At 47.8% G+C, this 16,269-nt stretch overlaps 1 protein-coding gene and 3 long non-coding RNA genes across 8 annotated transcripts in view; 1 reads left to right on the top strand and 3 right to left on the bottom strand.

Annotated features, from left to right (window-relative positions):
- Positions 1 to 154: 154 nt before the first annotated feature.
- LOC132675803 (uncharacterized) lies at positions 155 to 918 on the bottom strand. The gene is made up of 2 exons (XR_009608865.2): positions 766 to 918; positions 155 to 390 (listed from the first exon to the last, which is right to left on the bottom strand). It is a non-coding gene; the product is annotated as an uncharacterized LOC132675803 (long non-coding RNA).
- LOC132663032 (uncharacterized) lies at positions 918 to 5,447 on the top strand. Its single transcript, XR_013551686.2, has 4 exons — positions 918 to 1,333; positions 3,121 to 3,268; positions 3,838 to 3,970; positions 5,359 to 5,447. It is a non-coding gene; the product is annotated as an uncharacterized LOC132663032 (long non-coding RNA).
- On the bottom strand, positions 3,274 to 5,351 carry LOC144614134 (uncharacterized). Its single transcript, XR_013551688.2, has 3 exons — positions 4,688 to 5,351; positions 4,244 to 4,398; positions 3,274 to 4,135 (listed from the first exon to the last, which is right to left on the bottom strand). It is a non-coding gene; the product is annotated as an uncharacterized LOC144614134 (long non-coding RNA).
- Positions 5,448 to 9,125: 3,678 nt separating the features above from the next.
- Positions 9,126 to 16,269, bottom strand: part of TMEM268 (transmembrane protein 268) — a 36,898-nt gene continuing 29,754 nt past the window's right edge. For all 5 annotated transcript variants that reach the window (XM_060608884.3, XM_060608886.3, XM_060608883.3 and 2 more), the window contains one exon: positions 9,126 to 15,850. In XM_060608884.3, coding sequence (XP_060464867.1) covers positions 15,671 to 15,850 — 180 coding nt within the window. In that variant the 3' untranslated portion in view covers positions 9,126 to 15,670. The remainder of the gene's footprint in view (positions 15,851 to 16,269) is intronic.

The raw sequence follows: 16,269 nt of genomic DNA, 5'->3' as shown, positions 1-16,269 counted from the left end.
AAAGTTGCAGAACAAAGAACTCCTAGTTACCTTTTACCCAGACTCAACAATTGTGTGCACCTCCACCATTTGCTCTGTCATTTCTTTTCTCTCTCTCTCCCTGTGTTTTCTGAGCCATCTGACAGGAATCCCGTTATTCCTGAACACTTCCGTGTTGTGTTTCGTAAGAACAAGGATGTTCTCTTAGGTAACTTCAGGACAGTTACTAAAAACAAGAAACTCAATATTGATACACTAGTATCATCAATTGTCCCGAAAATGTCTTCCAGCTGCTTTCTTGCCAAGTGCAGGATCGAATCCGACATCGCGAGTCACATGTCATTGTCACGTCCCTTGAGTGTATTTTTAATCTGGAACGGTTCTGTCTTTATCTTCATGAGCTTCCCGTTTCTGAAGCATACAGGCACAACTGTCTTATAAGGGGTCCCTCAATTTGTGTTTATCTTATGATTCCAGTTTTGCTTTTTTTTTTTTTTTTTGGCAGGAAGATCAGAGAAGCAACACTGTATCCTCCCCAGTGCATCATATGAGGGGACACGTGATGTAGGTAGGTCCTGCCATTGGTGACAGTAACTCAGATCACTTGGTTAAGCTGATATTTGCTGCCAGGCTTCTCCACTGCAAATTACTATTTTCCCCTTTGGAATGAGTAAGTCATTTGGGGAGAGACTCTGAACAGCTCATTGCTCATCAAATTTTCACTCACTAGTTTAAGTGTCTAGGAAACCTCCCCCTCCAACCCCGAGAAGAACATGCCCAGCTAACCTACTATTCCAAGAAGGATAAGAGACACATGAGGCAGAACCATCCCAGCCGATCTGATGGGTGTGGTGGAGAGTATGGAATCATCACAGAGGGAAGGACAGACCACTGGAGAAAGGGTCAGCAGACCTCCCCCCTCCTCCCTGACATCGTGGTCCAGGCAAACCCCCAACATTCCCTGGTTCCCTGGCTCTGTGACATCACAGCCTCCTCTCTTCTCTGCCAGTTACAGGTGAGTGAGCCTCAAAGGTCAGACCTCAGAGCAGGACGGAGTATTTTTTCTGTACTTAAAGGGACAATGTCTCCATCACTCCTGGACACCTTTGCTATAAGAAGCAGACATTACCCCTAATTTGCCTCGACTCCACTGTTTCTGTCTCTGGGCCCCAGTCTCCCCACCTGTGCCGACTGACCCCTAAGGGCTCCTCCAGCTCCAGAAGCCTTCCTGTTTGACCTCGCTGGGTCTTTCTTGTTCTGGTCCAAGTGCTGTGGGTCACTGGAGACCTGAGGCTCACAGCCCACTGGGCATAACCCAAGAGGCTTTTTCTTTGGCTCCTGCCTCCATCTAGAGGTGAGTACTGGTAGTGCAAGAAACACCACATCTACCTCGCCCCAGCCAACGTCTCTCCTACATCACCCTTAATCACGTTTTTAGGCACTTACCATGTGCCAGACACCGGGATAAGCACCTCACATCTTTATGCCACCCAACCCTCACACAACATTCTGGAGTAGGTTTTGCCATCCCCATTTTACAGAGAGAAAAACTGAGGTTCACAGACTTGACGTTGCTCTAAATAACCCATCATGGTGCAACAAGAATTACATCCCAAGTTATCTAAGTACTAACAATGTATGCTCTTAATTTCTGCGCTGCTCTGCCAAGCTTCATGGGGGTTGTTCCATTTCAAAACCACCTGCCATCAACTCTCTGAGGAGCAGAAGGTGTTTCTGAACATCTCTCTGCCCCTGGAAGTGCCTGTAGGGTGAGGCCCTGGACAGCAGAGGCTCGGGTACCAGACAAAACTGCGTTACAATCCCGGCTGCTCCTCTTGGCGATAAGACCTGGGAGTCACCTTTCTGGGGCTCAGCTCCACCATCTGAAAAGCTAAATGAGCTCAGAGATGTCCAAGGACCTGCCCAAGAAGCTCGATGAAGGTCAGTGTGCCCTTGACACCGTGGCTGTCTCTCTTACCCTGTTAATTTCCAAAATTGAAGTCACCGGGGAGAAGGAGGGAAGTACAGAATCGGGATGTTTCTATCCATTTCTATGAGCAGGGAGTAAAACACCTGTTAGTGGAAGGGAGCATAGGGATGATATTATGTCCATTGTTGCCCAACAGTCAGAGAGAGGGCTTGTGTATTTACTCAGGTAACATTGAGAGAGAAGCTACTCTGTGCAAATCCCTGTGCTCACTGCTGGGGACCGAAGGTGAATTGGACCCATCCCTGTCTCCTGGAGACCAGGAATCTCTCATTTATGTTCACTGCCAGATCCCTCACTTAGTGCCTGGCACCAGTGGTCCTCAATAAAAACATGCTGAACAAATTTTTTAAATCACAGATTGCAATGACCCAGACTATGGAGTGGACTCTCATAGGCAAATCATAGGCAGGCTGTGAAATATTGCTCAACAAATATTTATCGAGCACCTGTGATAGGGTTAGGCAGATGCTATGCAATGCCAGGCACTGGCCATGACCCAGTGTGGGACCACTAGAGAGGCCCCTAATTCCTCCCAGGTGTAAGGGATGGCTTCCCGGAAGGAGCAGTCCCTGAGCTGAGTCTCCAGTGTGAAGGGTGAGGGAGTGAGAACATGGGGGTGGGGGAGACGGTTGGCACAAACGCATGGTGGTAATGCAATGAGAGCAAGTTTGGGGCGCTGCTGGCAGCTCCTACGGCCAGAGGGCAACAGGCAAGGCCGGGAGGGAATGAGGCTGGCAAAGCTGGCAGGGCCAGACTACCAAGCAGTTTTCAGCAGTACAACAAGGAGCCGCTGAGGGTTTGAGGCACAGCATGGTGATGGGATTGCAGGCAGATGGGCCTGCAAGTGAGCCAGGGGCCAGCAGGGAAGCTGTGGCCAGGGGGGTGGCCGAGGGCAGGGGCTGGAGGGTGGAGGGTGGCAGGTGGAGGAGATGTTTACAAGGTATAATCACAATGCCTTGATGAATGGCTGAATGGGTAGAGAAAGGGAGGCAGGGGGAAGGAGGAGAAGGGGTTCGCCATCTCTGACTCCAGACCCAAAGTGAATATAGGACACGAAAGGAAAGGAAATAGGTTTGGGTTGAAAAGGGTGGGGAAGGGAGATGGCCCCACCAGCAGACAGTCAAAAGCAAACCTATCCATTGCTCTTAAAGCCATCTGTCAGCTTGACGGTGTCTCATCAGCAGTGAGACACCAACAGTGTCTCACCAGCCTTCATGTCCCTGGAATAGTGGCTCATCTCACCCCTGGGGCGGTGACAGCATCTGCTCATACGAGGACCAAAGTTCAACCAAAGTACAGGTTCGTCCAGCCATCCCACAACTGTTTATTAACTGCACGCTTGGCATCCGGCACTGGGGACACAGCAGTGAACCTAAGAGGCTGACCCCCTGCCTCCGTGTGTTCCACAGCAGGAAAATTGCAAATAAACTCCGGGGTGTGCTCTGAGACAAGGGCTATGGAGAAGAAGGAGGTGGGACGGGGAAGAGGGAGGACTGGGGGAGGGACAGTCCTGTAAACTGGGAATTGAGTGGTAGAGGGAATAAATAGGGAGAATTAAATAGAGGGAGAGGCTTAAATGGGGGGGGGGGGGGGAAATGCCTCACAAGAAAAGCTGACCTTCACGCAAAGCCTTAAAGGAGGGGAGGGAGGAGTTCCCTGAATCTCCAGGGAAGAGCATCCCAGGCAGAAAGTGCAGGCAAGGGCAGCCATGTTCTGTCCGCTTGGAACAGAGTGAAGGGGAGGGCGGGAGGAGACAGCAGGGGCGGGAGGAGACAGCAGGGGAGGGATGGGCAAAGGTAGTGCTGAGATTACAGATTTTTTTCAGGGGATGCCCAGAGAAAGACTTTGGCTTCTCTTCTGCGTGATAGGGCACCAGGACTCCAAGCAGAGGTGTGACGTGATGTGACTTACATCCTAAGAGGATTCTGCTGTGCTGACACTAATGAAGACGAGGGTGGAAGAAGCAGGGAGACCCATTAGGAGGCCATCGCAGTGATCCAGGTGAGACACGGTGGTGGCCGGGAGAGGGGGAAGCCAGTGCCCAAGGACGATGCCCTGGAGTGAACCCAGTGTGCACTGAGGGAATACTGCTGCCATAATGGAAATTCCCAGGGTAGGGCTTTGGCCACAGGGAAAGGGAAATGAGAACAGGAGCTGGGAAGAGGCCTGGAAAAGGCAAAGAAGTTTGGGAATAAGAAAGATAAGGATGCACAACCTTGAGTCATCAGGCCTGGAAGTCTGATCCTTGGAGACACGGTACAGCCCAACCGCTACCTGTCAGATGGGAGCCTAGGTCCGGAACAGATGAGCCCAAAGCCACACAGAAAGGTGGAGCTGTGTTATCAGCCGATCTGCTGATTCAACGAGGTACCCCTGCAGGTAAAGACTGGCAGAGTAGAGGCTCCAATGTCTTTCCATGGGTAAGAGAACTTTGAATGGAAGAAGACCTAGTCAGAGGTAGGCCCACATAGGTGGGCCTGGACGTGCCAGCCACAGGGAGCTAGGAGAGGTTTGGGAGGGGAAGGGGCATGATACCTTGGGAGAGGCTGGCTCAGTATGACCCACCGCTGAAATAACAATGGGCTTCTGGGATTGAGGCTACAGGGCCAGATGCCCCAATGCCCTTTCCTCTTCCCATGACCCACCAAAACATGGCGTCAAAGATCTTCTGTTGCTGCTGCCAGGCCAATGAGGGGCCTTCTTCCACTGTTGACTCACCTAATAGTCCAAGAATATCCCAGAAGCACCAGCCACAGCTCTTCAGTAGGTCCCAGGCATGGGTGTGTGTAGTTGGCAAGAATACTGGAGTTACCTCTCTGGATTTCAGTCTCCCCAGCCACCCTCTGCCGGCACACCTCAGATTTCTTTCAAGCCTTTCGGGGGTGTGGGACTAGTTACCCAAGCCTGTAACAATTTAGCCTAATGACTATATTATTTATTAGATACCAGATAGTAGTTAAGATCCCTGGCTTGTGTCCTACATACCCGTTAAATTCTGCCTCAACCACTTACTAAGCTTGAGCATGTCGTCGAACCTCTCTCTGTTTCTTTATAAAACAGGGATAATGTTGGTACATTACCTACTTCTCAGGTTATTGGGGAGGCACACGTAAGTGCCTAGAACATGGCCCCACGCGGAGAAGGCACTCCAGAGGCGGTAACTGTGTATGTGTTCTGGTCAGGACCAGCAAGGCTTTGCTGACATAACAAGTAAACTATAAAATCTCGATCGCTTGACCCAGTGTGGGGTTATTTTTAGCTCAAGCCAGAATTGTTTTCAAGCCATTTAATAACACGAGCAGTCCCCACGTGGGATGTGACCAAGACTGTTTATTCATGTGTAATTCAAACCCTTTACCAAGGACAAACATTTTCCTTCACTCTTTCAGATCTGAACACAGATCCTCGCACAAATGGTTTGAAAAAGAGACACCCACACCACTCCTCCAATATTGGGGCGCTAAAAACTTGCACTATTGGGAGACCCTGAGCATTCTAGTCAGCAGCCCCCATGCTGTGCGGCTGCCCGAGCGTCTCCCGAATAGGGTGGTGAGCAGGAGGTATGAAGATGGATTCAGAAACTCCCCTGGAGAAGAAACCATCTGAGCCACCCCTGTGCCACCAGCAAGAGGTGCTCTGGCCACGGCGGGAGGAGCTGCCTCCAATTAAAAGTCCTTGGTTGCATCACAGGACTGGGTCCCTCTTCTTTTCCCTTCCCCCAGCCCTGCTTCTGAGATTCCCTTGCATGTGGAGCAATTACAACCCGGCATCGCTTATAGAGAAATGTGGTTTAATCCTTCTAAAGCCTTCTCGGTCACTCCAAACCAACCTAATGAGGAAGTGCTTCGGAGAGGCTGCTTAGTGTAACAGGTGGCTATAAATGGATGCTGTAATAAATGTCTAGAGCTTGAGGGCACAATTCTGCTCATCTATTGGGTGGCTCCATTTGGTGCTCAGGGCCATAGTGACCAGTGGGGCAGGTTGTGCAAAACTCTGCGAACAGCAGCCCTAGGGGGGTGCAATGTGCAGCCGGCACATTGGTATACAGAGCTGTTTGCTAAAAAGAAGAGCATGTAGGGGGCCTGGGTGGCTCAGTCGGTTAAGTGTCCGACTCTTGATTTCAGCTCAGGTCATGATCTCACAATTCACGGGTTCGAGCCCTACATCAGGCTCTGTGCTGACAGCATGGAGCCTGCTTGGGATTCTCTTTCTCTCCCTCTCTCTGCCCCTCTCCGACTCTCTTGAAATAAACTTAAAAAAAAAAAAAGTTTAATAAAATAAAATGCAGAGCATGCAAACATGATAATATGCAGGAGATCCCAGGTGACTTCAACTTTAGCCAGGGAACCAGGCACAGAAGCGTATCACTCCAACATAATAGGACAACTTGGGGGAGCAAGAGAATGGGAAGCATTTTGCAACCAACTTGGGGCTTTGGGGAAGGCTTCCTGGAAGAGATGTTTGCTGGAGTTTTCTGAGTGTTGAAAGGGAATTGGCCGAGCAAACAGGAGGGGAGATGGTATTCCAGAAGGGGGAACAAAATAAGTAAAGTTGGAAAACAGAGGCACAACGTGGGAGGGGTGTGAGGATGGCAAATGCCAATGTTTGGAATGACTAACAAAAAAACCTGACTCAGAGTGTGATGGGAGGTGAGGGGTGCAGAGGGTCGTTAAAAGTGTTATATTCTAGGAGAGTAGGTTGGACCCTATCCTGAAGGTGATGGGGAGGGCCCAGGTGAGTTTCAGGCAACCAAAACAACATAGCCCGATTTCCAGTGTTTGCAAGGTGAACATGGTGAGTTGTTAAGAAGACAACTTCTCCTCCTAGCACTCCCTGTGTCATCCCTGACCTCAGAAAGGAGAGGAAGAAAGAAAAATGATGTCTTATGCCATAGTACTGTCGACTAACACTCATACCTATGATGAGAAGCCCATTCTGGCTACAATTGAGAGGATGTGCAGTTTGAAGGAGTGTGTAAATTCCGGTATATCGCTTACTCTTCTAAGTGCTTTATAAATATCAACTCGCTTAGCATAATAACCCAACAAGGTTAGTACAGTTACTACTCTGGTCTTACAAAGTAGGAAACTGAGACACGGAGAGCTTATACGTCTCTGAAGGTTATACTAATACCAGTGGCAGAGCTGGAACTTGAACCCAGGAAGCCTGATTCCAGAGGTGACACTCTTAACCAACCAGTTATGCTGCCCTTCACAACGATAGGAGAGTGACACTCATTTATTGCTCCAAATTGACTATTCATGGACTACTCTTCAAAAACGGACCCTTTAAATCTTTTCCCCTTGGAAGCTGGTGTAATGTTACACTTTGTCAGTAGGGGGTGCTGGAGACATTGGAGGAAGAAGGGCTTTCCTTCCTGGTTCTGGAGCGCTCATGGTAGCAGGATCCCACAGCCCAAGAAGTTCCTCTAATTATCTGGCTCTGGCAGTGCACACGGCTTCTCAAGCACCAGTTCCTGCCGCGCAGAAACTTCTCCAAATCAGGTTCCTGCAGTGTAGACAACTTTCCAGCACCTGGATCCTGCATGGTAGTAAGCAGTACTTAGCAGCCAACAGCTTCTCCCAGTGCCCACCATGAAACTGGGAAGTGCCTCCATCTCTGAGATAGCTTTCCCTGACACCTTAAAGTGCAGATTTCTAGAACATCCCATCAACACAGCATCTCAAGAGATTTCTCTGCATCCAGTGAGCCATGGCCATGTCCTTCCCTACAAAATCCAGATTTCAGCTGGGGATGGGGCATAGAGAGATCTTCCTTGAGGGGCTCTATCCCAGCCCTAGGGGTAATGACTGCTCCTTACATGTGGTGCTCTTCCTGTATTCTTTTTTTTTTTTTTAATTCTTTTTAGACTTTATTTTTGATAGAGACAGAGCACAAGTAGGGGAGGGGCAGAGAGCGAAGGAGACACAGAATCCAAAGCAGGCTCCAGGCTCTGAGCTTCGAGCTGTCAGCACAGAGCCCGGCACGGGGCTCAAACTCACAAATTGCAAGATCATGACCTGAGCCGAAGTCGGACACTGAACCGACTGAGCCACCTAGGCGCCCCATGCTCTTCCTGTATTCTTTATAGTCTCTTTACTTCTTACTTCCAATCCATGATTCAAATTCCTTGTTATACTTAATAATTCTTTATGTTAAACTTCCCATATTCAAATTACCATGTGGCTTTTGCCTTCTGATTGGATCCTGAGTGACACAAACATGTAAGAAGAGGCCGCCGAGGAGGTCAGGACAGCCAGTAATACAGGCATGAACTAGGATGGCAACACTGGGATAGAGACCAGAGCCCCGACTTATAGATTTCTCAGGCAAAGCTGGCCGGTTCCTAACTCACAACCATACAGAGAAGATTCTGGGAAAGGAGGTTCTTGATTTCTTCTGCCACACCCAGAGCTGAGAAGGGAGGTGGTCCTGAGGCCAAGCTGACAACACACAGATCATTTCCTCTTGGGCTGTTGGAGGAGCCCATGGGATGTTCGGGTGGCCATATCCAGAAGGAGGTTGGAAATATGTAGCAGAAAAGGGTAAAGGAACAACGGCTGGAAGGAAGCAAGAGGGCTTGCTAATCGTGTGTGCATGATCAGTTCACTAGGCTGTAGCGCCTCTTTGACTCAGGGGACCCCCCCCAAGGAGCATCAGTCAGGTGAAGGGAAAGGACACTTCCCCGTGGCTTCTTTATCCTTGGTCCTCTTCTGCTGCCGGTTGTCACGCTGCTCCATGCCCTGGACCCATCCTCTGACCCAGATCCTTCTTATCCTATGCATTCCTCACTACCTCCCATGCCAAGGTCCCACTCTCCTTCCCCAGAGAACCCCACATTCCTAATGTGCTGGAACCATTTCCTGCAGCAGATATAACAGGTGCTTTGCACGTAAAAGATGCTCCTTAAATGTCACTTCCTGCTTCAGTTCAGTTAGAAGCCACTTCACAGAGGGATGGGAAGAGGCTTACATCTTATGAGTTTGCCAAAGGGTTTTTGGCCTCAGGGTAAGATCTTTCTTTGAAGGATTTTTGAACAATAACAATAAGAATAATAACAGATGCCACAGCTGGAATTTCCCTCTAACTATGGCAGACTAGATTGTATCAGAATGATCCTCCTGCTGAGAGCAGTTTAAAAAGCTGTAGTTTGTTGTTGTTTTTTTTCTTAAATCTGTTTGAATGCATCAGAGAGTGCAGAGAGTTGAAAGGGACATTGAGGTCTTCTGACCTTCTCAAGGCACCTGCCAATTCCTAAGCAGGGTCGAAGAGGCTGAAAAACTGAGCGGGGGGGAGGGGGGGGCTTTTAGCAGACTCACAGCTTGGGGCAACAAAAATCAGAAGTTGAGGGCTCACCCTGAAGGAGGGATTCACCCCACAGGAGGAGTTCTGGTTTCAAAAAGTTTGTTTTTTGTTTTTTGAACAGGTTTTCAGTTAAAATCCCTGAAGAGGGAGTCAGGGCTAACCAGAAATGGACCAGGCCTCACTAGGACTGAAACCCAGAGTCAAATCTATCCCACCCCTACTTTTCTCAGAAGCAAAAGTAAATCCTGTCTAAAGTAATATCCAGAGTGGGGGCACCTGGGTGGCTCAGTCGGTTAAGCATCCGACTTCAGCTCAAGTCATGATCTCACGGTTCCTGAGTTCAAGCCCCGAGTCGGGCTCTGTGTTGACACCTCGGAGCCTGAAGCCTGCTTTGGATTCTGTGTCTCCCTCTCTCTCTGCCCCTCCCCTGCTCATGCTCTGTCTCTCTCTCTCTCTCTCTCTCTCTCTCTCTCAAAAATAAACATTAAAAAATTTTATTAAAATAAAGGAATATCCAGAGTCTTGTACATCTCTTCAGCTGTTCATTTGTCAAAAAAAGTCTAAAAATCCCAAGTCCAAAAATACCAAGAATACCAGAAGACCAACTGATCGAAAAGCAAAAGAAAACCAATCTAACAGAAGAACCAGAAACTGGAGTCAGCAAACATCCACTTTAGAACACCGAAGAAAAGTGATGACAGGAAAATGGATCGTTTCAGCTGAAAACTGTAACCTGTATTTTAAAAAGTCAATTAAAAATTTTTAGGACTGGAGCTGAAATTAAGAACTCTGTGGAGAGGATTAACAATCAACTAGACACAAATAAGGGCAAGAGTCATGAAGCAGAATGTGTAGGAAACCTTCAGACTGAATCAGGAAGAACCAGAAGAACACGAAACACAGACAGCCACAAAAATGCACCGAAAAGGTGTTCGCAAGCCTGTCGTTAGAGCCTCAGAAGGAGAGGGGAGAGAGAAGGCCGGAGGCTACATTGAAAGAAGCCGTGTCACAGAATCAAGACGCACTGGGAGCCCCCCAGCAGGAGAAGCATAAAGGAAGCTACACCAGGAGACATCAACACACACACCGCAAGCCCACAGCAGAGATAGCCATCACAGCCAAGGGACTGAGAGCTGACTCTGCAAACAGAAAACAATGAAAGCCAAGGATGTCTTCCAAAGTTTTAAAGAAAATTAACTGTAGTGCCCTAGGATTCTTGACAGACCAAAAATACCTTTCAGAATTCAAAACAACACAGAGGCTTTCCGGCCAACAAAAGCTCCATCTGTCACCAGAGGATTGGTATTGGAAGGAAAATGCTGACGGTACTTCCAAATGCGCTCGGTACTATGCTATACTAAAGGAAATGCCAAAGGTTAGTTCCAGGAAAAGGGGAATATTCACAGTAAATGTGCAGAAATGCAGGCAGACACAAAAAGTAATAAAGAGGTAACAAATAAAGAATAATAGAAAGTATACGTGTAGATAGATCGAAGTATAGATAGATCTAAATGAATACTGGCTGCATAAAGCACTGATAATAATGCCTGTTGTGGGGGTGCCTGGGTGGCTCAGTTGGTTACGCATCCAACTTTGGCTCAGGTCATGATCTCATGCTTTGTGCATTCGAGCCCTGCAATAGGCTCTGTGTTCACAGCTCAGAGCCTGGAGCCTGCTTCAGATTCTGTCTCCCTCTCTCTCTGCCCCTCCCCTGCTCATACTCTGTCTCTCTCTCAAAAAAAAAAAAAATTAATAAATAAGCATTAAAACAAATTAAAAAAATAATGCCTGTTGTGGTTTAAAATAGAGAGAAGGGCCGGTTCAGTAGAAGGAGTGTGTTGTGTGACTCTTGGTCTCGGGGTCATGGGTTCGAGCCCCACATGGGGTGTAGAGATTACTTAAATAAAACTTTAAAATAAAATAAAATACAGAGAGAATTGAAACCCATGATGACAATGCACAAGAGGCAGAACGGCAAAAGTGTTCTAAGGTCTTTGGATTGTCCAGAAAGTGGCGAAAGTACTCTCTTGGACTCAAATAAGTCAAGGACACGTGCCTAACTGCAGTGACCACTCAAAGCACAGAATACATACGTCCTAGGCTACTAGAGGAGAGATTATGAAAGAAAAAAAATCTCAGTGCAAAAGGAGACAAAAAAAAAGAGAAAAAAAAAAAGAAAAAAAAGAACCAATGGAAAATAAACCATAAGATGATATCAGTAAGCCCAGATCTATCTAATACATCAGCAAATGCATTAGACATAGCATAGGAAATGCTCCAGTGAAAAAGCAGAGAACAGATTTTTTTTTTTAATTTTTTAATGTTTATTTAGTTTTGAGAGAGAGAGTGTGTGCATGCAAGCAGGGGAGGGGCAGAGAGAGGGAGACACAGAATCTGAAGCAGGTTCCAGGCTCTGACCTAAGCTGAAGTCGGATGCCAAACCAACTGAGCCACCCAGGAGCCCCCAGATTTTTTTTAATCACACATGCCCATAAGAGGGGCACCATCAATACAGAGATGCAGATAAGTTGAAAGTAAAAATCTGAACAAAGATATACTGGGTAATCACTAATCCAAAGAAAGCTAATGTATCAAAGTAGATTTTAAGGCAATAATCTAATAGAGATAAGAAGAGACATTCCATAAAGATGAAAGGGTTTCAACCCATCTGGAAGTTTTAACAATTCTGTATTCGTGTGCATGTCATAATAGAGCAAAACTTGTCGGAAGTGAACTAAGAGATACGTTCACACAAAGACGTGTATGTAATTGTTCATAGCAGCATCATTCACAAAACCAAAAAGTAGAAACAACCCAGCTGAAGAAATATAAACAGAACGGGATACATCCATGTCATGGAATATTATTCCGGAATAATAAGGAATTGATCATTAATACTAAAAAATAAAATCATGATATGTGCTCCAACATGGATGAATCTTGAAAATATTGTGCTAATGTTAGAAAAGCCAGACACAAAAGGCCACATACTGTAGGATTCCGTTTACATAAAATGTCCAGAAGGGGAAAATCCAGAGATAGAAAGCAGGTCAGTGGTTGTCAGGGCTGAGGAGAGTGGGGGGATTGAGAGTGACTGCTAATGGGGATGGGTTTTTTTGCAGGGGAGGGGGAAAGGTTATGAAAGTGGTCTACAATTAAACAGCAGTAAAGGTCATGCAATCCTACGAATACACTGAAAACCACTGAACTGTATACTTTAAAGTGGTATGTTTTCTGCTATGTGAATTACATCAAAGCTATGCAATACAAAAATGTGTCAGAAGTAAAAGGAAAAACAGAAGATGCATAATCATAGTTGGAGGTTTGCCACTCTCGGTCACTGACAGACAAACCAACCCCAATCAGTAAGGATACAGATGTGAACAACACAGATCAAAGCCTGCACAAACGGACTCAGCTAGCAAACAGCACGGAGCAGCTGAGAAATGCTGTCGTCGATGGAGCCCTGGCTTTGGACCCTACGACAGACCAGACCTTGTACTTCCCATGCAACACCTCAGCCAACCCCCCTTATCATCACACACCCCCTTATGGGTGAGGAAATGGAGGTACAGGAGGAAAAGAGAGGGTAAGCATCTGGCCCAAAGTGACCAGCTTGCTCTTAACCTCCCTGCCACACTGTCTCCAGGGACTGAATTTCAGAGAGGTTTGACTAGAATCTTTATTCCCATAAACACACCCCGTGGTGCTGGAGTAATGCCGTCTGAGGCAGACTGAATCGACGTGAACTGTTAATGACCTACTACATCAGCAAACACGTACACTGGGCTCCTACGGTGTAGAAGCCATAGTGAGAGATCAAACAAAACAAAACAAAACAAAACAAAACAAAACAAAACAAAAAAACCAGCAACAATTTATTGTGCTCTGACTCAAGCTTGTAGCTCCAAGTTGCAAGTACTTTCCATTCTCTATATTATCTCATTTTCACAATACCTGCCGGTTGCGTATGCTAAATCCTCATTCCATGCACGAGGAGTGACACCCCAGGGTGGCAAGGGACGCTGCTCCGAGGAGCGGAACCTGGATCGGAGGAACTCCAGAATCCAGGCTCCGAGCCCCTCCCTCCGCACCCACCATCTGCACTGTCTCCATGCCCGTCCTCAACACAGAGCCTTAAAGCAGGGTGCGTGTCCAGGTATGAGTTCTGAGCTTCGCACGACCCTGTGAAGTAGGCAAGACAGAGATCACAGAATTTTCTAAAGGAGGAGAGCCAGTGGCGAAGGCAAAGAAAGCGCCTGGGGGGGCACACGTGAATGCTCTGCCCACTAGGTGAGACCACCAGAAACTCAGGAAAAGGCAGGGAAGAACACCTCAAGGAGCGTCTGGACGTTAGCCTTTCATCATTTAACACAGACATGTTTATTCTGTTACTATACTTACCAGGGTTTCCGGTTGGATGATAAATACGGGCTTCTACGGAGCCCATTCACAGCCTACATTCCTTCTGTGGCAGGGGAGCGAGACAGTGACTGCCTTCATGAATTACTCTGATGGAGCACAGCGGCCCTGAGAGCTGGCTAAAGAGAAATGCCTAAGGTAGCCATTTCCTGGGGTGGGTCTATGTACACGATTTGTCTTCTCTGGGCCCAGAGAAAGCAAACAGTCAGACTGGCCTCTTACACAGTAAGTCACCCACAGGATTACATTTCGTGTTCACCAGATCCATTTAGAAAGAAGTAAACGGACACTCAAGAGAGGTTACGTGACCTGGCCAAGGTCATGCTTCTAAGGAAGCAGCATATCTGGGACGAGAATCCAGGTCTCCTGCTAACTAGGCCAGTGTTCCGTCCGCAGGTCCGACAGGTCTGGGACACCTCAGTCACGTAAGGCTGGAGGACCCTTCTACATGTGGATAAAGGCATAACAGATAGGCCAAGGGCTAGACTGGAACAGAAAAAGCCAGAACTTCAGCTTTGGAAGGGAAGCTGACAATCATCCAACTACCCATTATGTATTCATTTATATAAAGATGAGTAAACTGAGGACTGGCCAAAAGTCACACGGCTAGAAATGTCAGCAGCAGAACCAGAACCCAGGTCTGTGCCAACCTCATTCAACTGAGCATAGAGAGCAATCTGCAAAGGCTACTCTAGAGATGACAAAGCCCTCAATCCACTGGGTTGGTCTGTTTTCCCCTCAGCAGGTCTAGGCCATGCACAAAAATTATAAGGTGAGAATTTTGTCCTTCAGAAATTGAGTCTAGCTAGAAAAATGCGCATGTGCACAGGAAAACAGAATTGATAACGTAAAACATCAATAAAGGCAGCAGCTACATTAAGAATTTAAAGGAGGCAGAGAAGCAGGGCATGTTCTATGTTGAAAGGCTTCCTGAAGGAGAGGTAAGTAAAGCTGGGCTTTGAAGCATGCATAGGAGTTCAAAGGATGAGATCGAGTAGGTACATTAGTTCAGGAAAGAGTTTCAACTTATGAAGAAGTTTTGTGGGAGGTGAAGCCAAAATCACAGATGCGGGCTGGGTCCTGCAGGCTGGGGAGCCCTTAAATGCCAGGCCAGGTCTTTTGGATTTGAGCCTATGGAATAATTGGTCTTTAAACTTGCTCAGGAGCAGAGAACCTGAAAACCCCTGACCTCTTCATGGAACGTCAGGAGTGACAGATTAGCATCAGAAAACAGGACTGCTGCTCTCGGTCTGGAGTATAAAACCACAACCACAGGCATGCATGCCTTTAAACGAAATACATCCTCAAATCAGACAGAATCAATCTTTCCCAAACAGTCCCATTATCAGTTACGTGCCGCTGGTTTCTCTCTTCTGCCTCCTAGAAGTCTGTGTGCTAGCAGACAACACAGGGCCATTGTTTGTCATAAAACAAAGGGCATGAGAAACTTACAAATGGAGAACGTTCTGAGAATTGACTTCTTTCCTTCCGATTAGGAATTCTGGAGGCCCGAGACAATGCTACAAAGAGCAGAGTCCTCTCTGAGGTTCAGTTTTCCTGTCTGACATGAAGGAGCTGAGGACAGGACCATCACCTGAGACTGAGCTCTGGACACATGGTTGGCCCAGTAGGGGCATCTTCACATTTTCTGGGCTCTCCAGACAATGAAGGGCATGGGAGAGGCCTTCCATCCATGCCCATGGTTCTAAGCAGCATAGAGACTGGTTTGGAGTGGGACCAGCTTGGCAACCATCAGCTTCTGAAAGGGCCAGGGGTCAGCATGGGATGTGGATAGGTATTCCTGTGCAGAGTCCTGAAGCAAGCACGATACCCATGTCTGACATGACTGACAGTCTTCCGAGTGCTCCCAGATGCTTCTCTCCTCCCCTGGGGCTCACCGTCAGCCGCCTGGCGCTCCTGAGCCTTCCTGAGGACCTTCAGTCTCGCAGGAAGCGGAGTACCTTCCTCCCTAGGTCACCTGGCCAGGAATGGGCAGCACCCAGTACCCAGGATGTGGGCTTCTATGAGCTGGCAGGGGCACGGAATCCTTGGCGAGTCCGTGTGTCGTGTCCCCACTGCCTGGGGAAGCTGCGAGGTCACCAGGAGCCGGATATAGTAGCCGCCAAATACTGCCAACAGCTGCTGGGCCATTTCCTGGAAGAGGCAGGGAAGCAGAGTGAAGGCCACAGAGAAGCATCTAATGTACGAGGGGAAAGCCAAGTGGTCCTCACACCCCTGGACCAGCAGTGATGCTCACTGGGAAGAACCCCGCCAGGTCCTCACCTGGGGCTCTTGGGAGATGCGTGGCCTGGTCTGGAACCCCAGCTTTGCAGCTCACCCCGTAGGGTTCCTGCAGCCTCAGCTTCCTTACCTCCAAAGTAGGTGACCTAACTGAACAAAAAAGCTCTGGAGTGCCAAAGCACTAGAGACATTACCACTGATTTATAGCAACCGGTCACACACACACACACACACACACACACACACACACACACACACACACACTGGTTCCAGTTTCAAATGTCGGTGAGACTGTAAAACCCATGAGGTCAAAGTAATGCACTTGAAAATCA

Source organism: Panthera onca, chromosome D4, assembly GCF_046562875.1.
Source record: "Panthera onca isolate mPanOnc1 chromosome D4, mPanOnc1 haplotype 2, whole genome shotgun sequence".
NCBI classification, from domain to species: Eukaryota; Metazoa; Chordata; class Mammalia; order Carnivora; family Felidae; genus Panthera; species Panthera onca.
The sequence above is the reverse complement of the archived record's forward strand: the minus strand, read 5'-3'. Positions and strand labels throughout refer to the sequence as shown.